At 35.5% G+C, this 12,411-nt stretch overlaps 1 protein-coding gene across 1 annotated transcript in view; it reads right to left on the reverse strand.

Annotated features, from left to right (window-relative positions):
* The window catches only part of cacna2d4a (calcium channel, voltage-dependent, alpha 2/delta subunit 4a), a 106,105-nt gene that overhangs the window by 68,872 nt on the left and 24,822 nt on the right, over positions 1-12,411 (reverse strand). Inside the window, exons 17-29 of the mRNA XM_038289366.1 lie at positions 12,313-12,393; positions 9,381-9,455; positions 9,187-9,273; positions 9,012-9,083; positions 8,703-8,764; positions 8,427-8,494; positions 8,287-8,332; positions 8,094-8,191; positions 7,912-8,005; positions 7,663-7,755; positions 6,441-6,568; positions 5,026-5,103; positions 4,242-4,310 (exon numbers count right to left, since the gene is read on the reverse strand). Of these exons, the coding sequence (XP_038145294.1) occupies positions 4,242-4,310; positions 5,026-5,103; positions 6,441-6,568; positions 7,663-7,755; positions 7,912-8,005; positions 8,094-8,191; positions 8,287-8,332; positions 8,427-8,494; positions 8,703-8,764; positions 9,012-9,083; positions 9,187-9,273; positions 9,381-9,455; positions 12,313-12,393 (1,051 nt within the window). The remainder of the gene's footprint in view (positions 1-4,241; positions 4,311-5,025; positions 5,104-6,440; positions 6,569-7,662; positions 7,756-7,911; positions 8,006-8,093; positions 8,192-8,286; positions 8,333-8,426; positions 8,495-8,702; positions 8,765-9,011; positions 9,084-9,186; positions 9,274-9,380; positions 9,456-12,312; positions 12,394-12,411) is intronic.

A 12,411-nucleotide genomic window follows, 5' to 3' on the forward strand; every position in this document is an offset into this window, starting at 1 on the left:
CACCTCCTCTGCCATCATTTTTTTTTTTCAATAATTTAACTCTTTTTCTTTAACTGAATTCTTTAGGCCTTATTGCATGTCTTTTTCAATTCCTTTTTATTTGCTGCACCCCCGCTTACCCTGATGCATCCGTTTCTCTTAAATATTTTTGTCTTAGTGCCCTTGTATGGAGTAGGGAGATATTTTTTCACATACAGCTTGACTTTTGTGTTGCCGTGATAAACTAATCTGGTTTTGGATCATCCTGCAACAGATGCAACCACTGGCCTTCATTGGAGAAGGTTAAATTAAATCAACAACCAAAATAGCATGGAGGTTTTAACATGGAAGGATATAAAGACATTAATAACAGGCCTTTTTATGTTCAGAAAAACACTGACACTATGTGGTCACGAAAAGAACCACAACCTAAATCAGATTAAAAAATGTCCAACAATGAAAGTAATTTTTCATCATTCTAAAAAATGTTCAATATCGTTCCTGGTTCAGTTTTATGGCTAAAGACCTATTTATTTCCATAACAAAAATTTAAGAACAAAGCGAAAGTTTTGGTAAACAACAGTTGAACAGTTGAAAACTACCAATAATTATGATGATGTGTACGGGACAAGGAAATCTTGTAAATGTATGCTATTGGTAAAAAGAAAAAAAAAAAAAAAAACTAAAACAAAGTAGCTGTAGCAAAGTTGCATCATAAACTGAGTTAATATCATTAATATTCCTCAAATGAAGGGGACAAATTGGGGAAACATGCTGCCTAGTGCATTATGTTTGATACCTTTAAACCAGAACCCTATGGAAGAACCTCTAAAGCAATCATTAAATTATTCATTCAAGTGGTACATGAACACTAAAACTTTATATCTGATCCATTTCTGGAAAAAAAAAAGTAATGTTGCGCTAATGCTATGCGTGTTTAATTGATTCAGTCCAATCACAATATAGATGCAGTCAAACACCTCATTAATTTGGATCAGACACTTGGAGAAAAACAAAAAAAAGCAGATGAAGCTACATGTAACTCAGTCAAACTTCAGACATGAGCAAATGGGTTTTTGCAAACAGAGGACACAAAAAAACAAAAAGAAACTAGCATATTCTAAGACCCATGTGCTGTTTACTCCCTAAATGTGGGACCTTTCCTAGTTATGGTAAAAACGGTGCTCATTTTTCCTTAGTTTTGAGGTGCTTTTTTTATTTATCTAAAATATTTAATTTGTCATGAGGCTGTCACTGAAGATTCTCAGTCATCCAGGCAATTGTCAAGTTTGGTCTAAGCAAGTGGACGTGAAGTTTTCTAGAAGACGTTTTGCGTCTCATACAAGATGCTTCTTCAGTTCTAACTGGTGGTGGGGAGGACTGGAATTTATACACCGGTACTGGAAATTTAACAAAGAGTTAGGAGGGACCAAAGGTGGCTTTGATTCCTCCCACTGGTTTGGCCAAGGAGGTCACATGACTGGATGAAATCTGATCCTAACAACAAAAAGGTATACATTTCTGGCAGGGTATGATAAATGGCTCCCCCACACATATTTGCTGCATAGAGAGTGTTTAAAGCTAAATAGTTGAATGCATCTTATCTCAGCATGCCACTAAGTTGACCACACATCCATAACCGCTGAAACATTTCTAGTAAATATTCCTTTTCTTTTCTAACAGTGAAAAAATTTAATCTTTTAAAGTAAGAAACTAGCAGCTCGGAGTGAAATAATCAACAGTTTCCCCATTGTGGGACAATAAAGGGATTTTCTATTCTTAATAAGGATTTTTTTGTAGTTAAATATAGTTTGGAAATTACTCATCTACAATGAAAAACATTTTATCGTAGAGTTTATGGCTCAAAAAATGTTTCAGCTTCAAATGTGCTATTAGAGGTCTTTTCATTTCAAATATCCTTGTACCCAATCACTAGAACTTGTGTACATAATTTTCTGCCTGGACTTGATGAAAATTGGAAAGTTGTGACAGCTTTCGTCCATCAGTTTAACCACGTACAGTTCAAAGCAAGTTTGTAATTTGAAGTAATGTTATACCACTGATAGAAGGAACTAACTTCCATAAACACAATCCCAATATCTTCTACACATATAAGCCTAAAGTTCTGAGGAGCGTAAATCAGCTGAGTAAGCAGAGTAGTTAGATGCTGAAAAAAAGAAAAAAAAAAGATTGCCATATTTAGACAAAGTACAGCTTTTTTTGTTGTGTGTGCTTGTTCTTCATTCAGTCAGCTTCTGAATGTTTGATTTCCTTTTTGTTTTATACACGAAAACCTCCTTAACTTACAGCAGTGAAAAACAGAAGCAGAGTGGAAGTTTAGAGAGGGACATGACAGAGAACGGAGAGTAACAAGAGGAAGAGAGGCAGAGCAAGATCTGCCAAAGTGAAGAGAGTTAGGTCTGACAGTTTAGCTGGAGAGGCAGAGAAAGATGCTTGAGTTGGTTTAAAAGGATAGTGATGCATCTGAATCTACAAAGGGGAAAGGATGGGGTGGGAAATAACGAGGGTTAGACAAGGAAAGATGGCTGGAAGGACATTAAAACAGAAAGACGAATTTAGGAGTACAAGAAAAAATGATAGGTAAAAGATTAAAGTAAAAGATTGAGGGGCATGCCCAAGAAAAGAAATAAAGGAAGGAAGGAAGGGACAGAGAGAGAAAATAGCAGTGGTGCAAAGATAGACAATATCAATATAGGAGAGAAGTAATGCTACACTCAAGGAAGTTATGGAAGAAAGGGAAAATAAAGAAGTACAATAGATTGAACTACCACATTTATACAAAAGGGAATAAAGTCTGAAAAAAAATCCCATAGAAAACATTTCAGTGGCATTACAGGCAAATGCTTCTTCAGACCATTAACCAAACTGTAGCACAGAAGCCAGCTATTGATATACAAACAATCAATGAAGGGCCAGCAGCTTCCCACTTCTTAAAGAAACAGCAAATCACAGAGTGTTTTATAACTAAAATTAATGTTAAAAAGATTGTTTTGATCTGACAGGAAAAACAAAAATGATTAATTTAGAACAACATACCACCATCCAACTTACTATATACCTTAATGATTATTTTAAAGACTACTGTACTATTACTGTTACTCTCATTGTATTGGTATTCATACTCTACAACATAATCAGGTCTCAACGGTCCAGTAGATTGAACCACTACAACCAAAATATTTCAAAAAAATTGCTTCTCTGCCATAGTTTCACCTGCTTTCATCTAATCTAGTGTTTTGTTTCTTTTTTTTATCTGGTCTTCAAGAGAGAATGCCCTGCATGTATTAAACATTTCCTTGCCATAACTCAGCAGTGTGTTGACTCTTACTTCAGAGGAGTCATCATACACACCCTGGTAAAGATTAAAATGTCATGCAGGAACAGAATAGAAAAAAGAAAAGCATACCATAAAACACAAATATAAACAATAAAAAACAAATGTAAAATGTACTTTGCTTGCAGTTCCTCTCCTAGTTTCAAGTGATTTGCATGTCTAAACATTATTGTGAGAGCGCTCAAGTGTGGGTAATGTTTTTCATATTACCACAACTTTATCTTTTGAACCAAACCAAGCAGAAAAAAAAATCAAGCAATGATAGAAAAAAAAAAAAAACTAGCGACTCAGTCCAAGAAACCAGAGCCCTGCTGAATGTAATCTTGCTCCTCTTTTCTCCCATTTTTTTTTAGAGACCTTCCTCAGCGAGGAGTTTAATTTCTGTAATGTAAGGAAATCTGGCAGAATGCCTCCAACTGAGCCATTAACATAACAGGGCTACTATCTTGCTACTGCAGAGCACATACAAGCCATTTTAAGCAAAGCCGATAGATTGCATTAACAACAGTCAGGGACTCAAACTCAATGCAGCTCTAAGTATAGTCAGCTTTTAAATGTACAGAATGTCTAGACAAATACTGGACCTACAGTGAAAATCCTTGCACTGAACCTAGCGAGCTTAATGCTGTGTGGTACTGGCGTGTCACCAGTTAAACTGACTTGCAAGCACTGGAATCATCACATGCATATCGTATTTTCTGGACTCCTCTCAAAGTTTAAATATAAAAACTCAACAGGATTATGTAGGAAATATGTCCCGAAATTCAGCACTTTTTAACCAAACACTTTACAAGCTCACATACATGTGGTTTCAGGTTGCATTATTCTTTTTTCCATTTTATTATTCTTACTACCAACCGAAAAATTTCTCATTTTAACGTTCGAGGAAGTAAAACTGTTGCCCTACCTCCGGCAATGGTGGTTTTCTTTCCTACTGTCACAGTCACAGCAGTGGCGCTAATCACAATTCTTCCTGCTGATAGAATAAGAGAAAAAAAAATCTTAAAAAGGAAATCCGAGAAATGTTCAGTTTTATGCATTAGACCAATAAATGCATGCATTCTTCTTTTGCATGCAGACTGTACATGCATGTGCAATACAGATTTTTTTAAGGCAGCATTTGATACTTTTGGATGAAGTATTTGTTGAGCCAAAATCTAAAAGGTGTGTGTGGCAAAAGGACTTGCATTATGCTAAATAACATTAAGTGGATTCATGCATTTATTTTGCATCTATTTGCAGCCTTCAGCAGATGCCGACAGCTACAAAGCCTCAGAATCTGGTCAGATTACCATTTCTAGTGTTACATAACTAGGATTAGGAGAGTTAATTTAATAACATTCACAACCAAAGGAACAATTTTGGGCATTTTAGGAGTCCATGTGGCCTCACTTCATATTTTCTGTAAACAACTTTTTTGATAGACAATATGCATTTGAAAACAATCTCAGGCACTGTTCTAATTAAGATTTATTTGAAAAACAAAGTAAAGATTTGTCAAATTGAAGCAACAAACAATCTCTGTCTAGCAGATGATCAGCAGGTAATCGTTCTAATGTCATGCTCTGTGAGTGGAAAACCAAATTAAAGAAGGAACAGAGCAAAGCTGAAAATAAACAAGAGCAAGAAAAAACAGGGAGAGGCTAGGATATAAAGTGGAGGCATGCCAAGTATAATTAGCAGTTCTCTACCCTGCTCCTCAACATGGTCGTCCACCTCTTCTGAACTGAAGGTGGTGCTATAGTCAGCCTCATAGTCCCTGAATAAATCTGAAAGATCACACTTCCTTTTTTACCAATGCCCTAAAACATTTAAATCTATTTCAATATTTTTCATTAATAATAAATCTGAATTTGTATAAAACAAACAACCTGAGAAGTGATTATGTTTAAAAAAAAATAATTTTATAATAAATAAAATCTGCTTTAGGTTTAAAATCTATTTAAGATAACCTTAGTAGTCTTTCTTTAAAGAATTTACATTGCCTTGCCAAAGCTTATTATTCACATTACAATTACTAATGTCCAAGTATTTTGTGTTTGTGAAGTAAAAGGAACTGAATATTCAATTTGAAAACTAAGAAGTTAAACTTGAGTTCTGTATATATGTAATCAGTGTTCCAGAGTCGACACTTTCTAAAATTACCTTTTGTTATTATTACAGTTAAATCTTTGGGAGCATGTCCCTCCCATTCTTGCAAACCCATCGGATTCTCATTTTTTACCCATTTTTCTTTTTAAAAACAACATTCTCAGAGTGTGCCATTAAGATTAGGTTTCAGTTGTTGCCACAATTCTCAACTGAGATTTCAGTCTGGTCTTGGACTCGACCCACTTTAATGAAAGCATTTCAGTTTCTCTGACATGTTGTGGGCAATTTTCCATCCATAATAGAGTCTTTGATAATTTAACCAGATAATCTAGCATTTTACCACTACCACTGTGTTTCACTATGGGGATGGTGTGCTTAGGCTGAGCTGAACTTCTTTTTTTTTGTCAAACATCTGGCATGTAGATAAAATATATCTTTTAGTCTCACCTGATCAGATGTCATACTGAGTGTATATAACGCAGCACTTATGCAGACATTAATATAAACAGTATTTCCATAATAGAATAACTTCTGAAGGTAACTGCTTGTATATGGTCTGACGTATAAAAAAGTTTGTTATTTGTAGGAAACCTCACACAGGTATTTTTGTTTATCATGGGATAAAATATGAAAAAAGTTTTGTTTTATCCCAGGGATTTTAACATGACCAATTTTAAAATGTACACATACATCTAACTCTCTTTGAGTCAGATCATCATAAAACGAACATCATTTGTTTCCTTTGCAATCTGCTGTCAAATTAAGTATAATGAGAGCATCAAGATAATGGAAATCTTAAAACTACATGAACAAATAACTTCCCTTTGATAGCGCCTACATAAATGCCCATATAGGCAAATAAATTAAAAAGCTGTAGGATGCTAAACGTTGCAGTAATACATTTAACTTTATATTGGTAAGAAAATATTTTTGTATAGGTAAGAAATACAGAAATGATAAATATTGAGATGTATTCCTCGTGTCATAACTGTAAAGAAAAAGGTCAGCCCAATACCTCTTGTATCCTGTCTGGGCATGTAGTACAAAAACTGTCCTGCTGGGTACTCTGCTGCTCTGCGGTACCACACTGGGAAATGGTCCAATGTGAACATATTCTCCTTATCTGTGGAGGTCAGGAAAGACCTGGAGACACAAACAGATGATTAAAAGGATTTGGTACACACCCCCACTGCAAAAAATGCTTTCCAAGAAATCCAACCAGCAATTTTATGAACATTTTATACAATTTTATGTACAACTGAAACTAATTCAATCAACATTAAAGCAGTTCTAGATGTTGAAAAACAGCAGCTTAAATATGCAAAAGTATTACGCTTAGTCATTAATTTCTTTTTTTTCCCCCCAAGAAACCAAAAATTAGAACCATCTAAAAGTGATATTTCAAAAATACTTCCTTGGGGAAAATGTTTAATTCGCAGGCAGATGCCAAAATATATCTGACCAAAAAGTGACAAGTGCTATTGCTAGTACTTTCCTCTTCCATTTCTGCTTTACCTTAAAGCAGCTACAACTCCAAAAAAAAAAAAAAAAAAAGAAAAAAAAGAAAAACAACAAAAAATAAAAAGTGCTGGATGTGTAAAAAGTTTAAAATGTAAAACAATGATTGGATTACCTCTATATCTGTTAAAAATGTCCCCAACTAAAATTTCTATATGCAAATATTAGAGAAAAAAGGTTCAAATGTCCAATAGATTTCGTTCTACTTTATGATTGTGTCCTGCTTGTTGTTGATTCTTCACAAAGAATTAAAGTTTTTATTTCTTTGTTTTTGAAGCCTAAAATGTGGCAAAAGATCAAAAAGTTCAAGGGGGGCGAATACTTTTGCAAGACACTTTCGATGGGTGGATGGATAGGTTGACTGTTAGAAAATGTAAAAATAAATTGATGTAGAGACAATTTTTGGGTAATAGTATAGAAAATAAAATAGGGAAGTAACAAATAGTTTTCCATATCTAAACCATTTTAATAGTTACTCAGACCTGGAAAGTTAATCCGAATCAAGAATATTGCCACATATTTCGAGACTATCTCGGGACCAGAATGGTAGCAAGTAGCTTACCAGTAGTTATGTGATCAAAACAACCTCAGTTTGGGGGATCAGAGAAAGAAATTAATAGAGAAGCCATAACATGTCTGACTGCTGGGCAGATATGCTTTTAAATCTGAAAAGCATTATACAGCATGATATAAACCAAAATAAGTGCTTTAATACTAACTTTCCAACTCTTTTTTCAATACCACTATACTTCAGGAACCTCTGCAAGCCTGAGCGAGTCCCCAAGAAAGCGGTCTCAATACCGTCTTCCACTCTGGAAGAGCAGAAAGGCAAAAACACATGAAAAGTAAAAGAGGCTAATGACACTGAAAAGGTTAGATTTATTATAAAAGCATGTAAAAATAAGGCTTGATGCCTAAATCAGGTTTTTAAAGAGAATTTTCACGTCTTGATAATTTGTTTTATTCACCCAGATGTGTTTAGCATGAGAGCGGTCCAGTATGCCTCCATAGGTGCTGTAACCACAGCATCAAAAAGAGTCTGTTGCAATAATTGCTCATCACCTGCAGAAAAAGCCAGAAAAAAGCGAAACCATTCAAAGAAAATCACTTTTCCATTTTCCTAGGTAGATAATATTCTTTCAAAGCTTACAGCGCAGATCTTTCTCCTTCCCAGTCAGGTATTTAATCACAGCTTGCAGCTGAGTCAGTTTACGGTGCGCTGGGTCAATATCTATCTCACAATAGGTCCTACAAACACAGAAATGTAGAGATCAGTATTTTAATATGAGGCACAAGACTTTTCCTTTGAAACAGCCAAAACAAATAGAGTCAGAGATATTTACCACTCATTGGCTAGGGTCAGATCTGGAGTCATTAGATCATGAAGACCTCAACAGGAACACAGAAAGAGGAAACATACATTTTTAAGGTTTGTTCTGTTTTTCTAAAATAAAAAGCTTTTTATTTAAAACATAACACCTACCTTCCTCTACAGAGACATTTCCTGTAAAGATATACTCTCCATAACCTCGACTCAAGACTATTCCAAGACTGTTTAAATAAAAACAGGGGAAAAGATCTATCAAATTAAACAATGGTGAAAACATCAGGCAGTTGATTCATAAAGCATCCATCCATCGATCCATCCATAACACACAAGCATAAACTGGCAACATATGGGTAGGGTAACATAAAAAAAAGAGCTATGAACAATTTTGCAAGTATAGCAACTACTAGAGGCAGAAACTAGCAGACAAACCTGAATGGCGTCTCATTTATGACGGTGTAAAAGTAATCATTCTTTAAGAAGATCACTCTCCGCTGCAAAAAACAAAAAAAGAAAATAAACATTTAATGCTATGGAATTACTAAAATCATTATGCAGGTGAGGCTGGACACCATGTAGGCTGAAAAAGCAAAGCCTTATACTTATTAATCCATGATATCAATCCATTTATATGACAAATAAAAAGAGTCACTTAGAATAAAAAGTACCAAGTCTGGAAACAATATAAAATAAGAATAAATAAAACCAGCTGCTTGATAAAGGCAAAAGCAAAGAACTTACTCCTTTATCCACTGAAGACCTCACATCTAAAGACAGTGTTCCAGTTTCTCCTTTGACCATGGCTGTCCTTAGCTGGAAACAGAAAGTTAATCAGAGGAGTCTAGCTTAAGCTCATCTTAATACCATTACTTATAAAGTAAAACAAAAACGACACAATCGTGTGTCCTTTTCTTACCTTCACTTCAGTATCTTCCCATTCCACCTCTGATAGATCAACACTGTTATAGTTTGGTTTAGGCTTCAGCTTCTTTCCCTCTTTATACTGTTGCAGCCAAAGAACAGATCAGACACACAGGACTTCACTACTTAGGACGCTGGAATAAAAATTCAAAATTCGCTTTAGAATGAGAAGGAAAGCTTTGCCTGTACCAGAGGTCGCAGTTCTGGATGAGACAGGATGTAGCCATTATTGGTGATGAGGAAGGCGTAACCATGGATACCGAGCTAGAAGGACAGAAAAGCAGAAAACTCCTTACTGTTCGAGCAATACAGGACATGTTACAGTCTTTCATGATGTTATATAAAGAGATTAGCTACAACTATAAAACCAACCAACACATTCAGATAAACCACAATACTGAATCTTATGCAAAGACAAGATCTTACTTAACGGCATAAAGAAATACTGCAAAAAAAAAAAGAAGGGATTAAGACAAAAAGACTCCAATAACGTCACGTTTAGTCTACTGTCAATGATTAGGGGTCCCATTTGGGAAATTTGGCCATCAGTGAAGGCAGCATACTTGAGTGCAAATATATATTGTCAACAGAAACTTTCCATAATATTAAGGTTAACAACAGGTAAAAGTTTTCTATCCAACAATGCTGCAAGGCACAATAGCGTTCAAAGCTTTACAATCATCAGTCAAATATTACTCAACTACAAGTAAAAGTTACTTGGTCAAACATTTACACAAGCTAAAGTACTCATGTTTGAAAATACTAGTATTCAAAAGTACATAGATTTAAAACTACTTAAGTATTCAAAAATACAAATAAAAAAACTTTCAGAAACCTGATGTATTGATTCATAGAACCAATTGCTACAGATTCTAGACCAATTGTGACGAACTTCAGTATAAAAATGCCACAAAAAGACAGCTATTATGATTATCATCTCTTATTTAAATACAAACCAAAAAGAAAATGGGTATGCCTTAATTCTCCTCCCACTTTCACTATGGAATAGAGATTTAAGGTTGAATCTAATACCACAAAGAAACTACAACATGGATTTTATAACTCATCCTAATGAAGAACTCACAGCGTGATCAATTGTATAAACAGCAAATTAAATCTGCCCAGTTTGTTACATTTGTGGAACGTCATGCACATCTCTAAACATAAGCTTAAGAAAGGAAAACAGCAACAGTGGATTAAAAAAGCTAAGCTGAGCCAAAAGTAACAAGTAACTAGCAGCTTCCTAGAAATGTAAGAGGAATAGAAAGTACAATATTTGACTTTGAAATGTAGTGGAGTGAAAGTTATAAGTACCCCGTCAATAAATACTCAAGATACTAAAAATAAGTACTTAAGTACAATAATCAAGTAGATTTACTTTGTTACCACATTGTCTAGAATCAAAAACATTGCAAGACAGTGTCCCCTGAATAACCATCCATTTATTCTGGTGTGTGTCTGGTTTGCTCCTCAGGGAACTGTCCTCTCCCCATTCCTCTCCACAGGTTATACATCGAACTTTGCCTATATGACACCAATATGCCATATTCAGAAATACTCTGATGATACAGCTATGGTGGCCTGGTTGAAGGGTGGGGATGATTTGGACAAATTAGAGTACAGAGCTGTGATCAATGAGTTCCTACAGTTGAGCAAAGGCAATGGACTGGTGCTAAACACCAGAAAAACAAAGGAAATGACTGTGGACTTTAGCAAGAGTAGAGCTTAACATAGACCCGTCATCACGGACGTTGAGAAAATCGAGGTGGTCTCCACATATAAGTACCTCAGAATCCACCTAATTTAGACTGGTCAGTGCAGGCAAATGCAGCATACAAAAAGGGGCTCTACTTCCTCAGACAACTTGGGTCGCTTGATGTGTGTAGGGACATGCTTTTCCTCTTATCAGTCAGTTGCGGCCAGTGCTGTTATGTTTGGGGTTTGTTTGCTTGGGAAACAGCATAAATAGCAGGGACAGGAGCAGAATAGACAAGTTCATCAGGAGGTGTGTGGAAGGGATGGGGAGGGAGGCAGTCCCTATGGAGGAACTGGTGAAAGAAAGGACTAGGGCACTGATTAAGTCCTTAGGAACTATGGGAGCCATCCATTGCACAGTACTATGGTGGCTCAGGAAAGCAGCCATAGTTGTAGCAGAACAAGGAGATACATAAGATCTTTTGTCCTGGCCGCCATTAGACAACTTAATGCCTCTTAAAGGACTGAGTTAATTATTATTATTTAATTTAATTGTGTTTTGTTTTTAATCCTATTTTATCCAATATCGCGCTGGGGAATTTCCCCTATTGGGCATTAATAGAGTATTTATCCATCCATCCATCTATGGAATTTGTATATATGGTAAAATAAATAAATAATAAAAAAAATACATGCAGAAACTGCTGTTTAAAGTCAGCAATGCCATACAGACTTAATGCCAATACCACGACTGAAGAATGTCTACAATGTCAAATCTAAATTAGATTTACCCTCTGAAAATATATTTCCCCCTTAAAGCAAGACATAAGATACAAATTTAAAAAGCTAATGTAGTTTTCAAAAAGAAACTTAAAGTGGGTAAAATGCTAGATTAGAGATTGAGATTAGATTAGAAAACAACCAGCATTGATTTATGATGTTACTGCTCCAGATTCCAATTAAATCAAGCATCCTGCCGTAGCACCTGAACACAACATTATGAGTCCTCCTCCAGCATGAGGTAGAACATGGTTCCCACATAATAGTCATGAAAAGATACATACTGGAATTGGGATATTTTTTTCCATATTCAGACCTGAAAAACTTTTGAAAAGACCCACCCTCTCCACTTAAAAAAAATAAATAAATAAAAATGCTCATGCAAAACCCTGTACCTGCTCCAGAGAGGGAATGTCTATCAAACACATGCTGCTGTTTGCATCGCTCATACAAGCTTACTTTCCAAAAGAAGATTTGCAAATTTTCCACTGTCAGATTCACCACCTCCACTATACCTTTAAGCAGATTGTTTATGAACCTCATTATGGGTTTCCAGGATTAATGGTCTAATGTGAAATATTTTGTGTGTCCGCAAGACCAAAGTGCTGATGTTCAAAGTGATAATGGATGAAAGTCACAGATTTACCTTGTATCTTGGAGCTAATTTCATCAATTCTCTCAAAGCCACATCTGTTCCTACCACACCCAGCAAAATCCCATGAGACAGCTGAAGAGAGCAAGAGAG

The sequence above is a fragment of the Cyprinodon tularosa genome, unplaced genomic scaffold, assembly GCF_016077235.1.
Source record: "Cyprinodon tularosa strain WSP-4 unplaced genomic scaffold, ASM1607723v1 ctg268, whole genome shotgun sequence".
Taxonomy (NCBI): domain Eukaryota; kingdom Metazoa; phylum Chordata; class Actinopteri; order Cyprinodontiformes; family Cyprinodontidae; genus Cyprinodon; species Cyprinodon tularosa.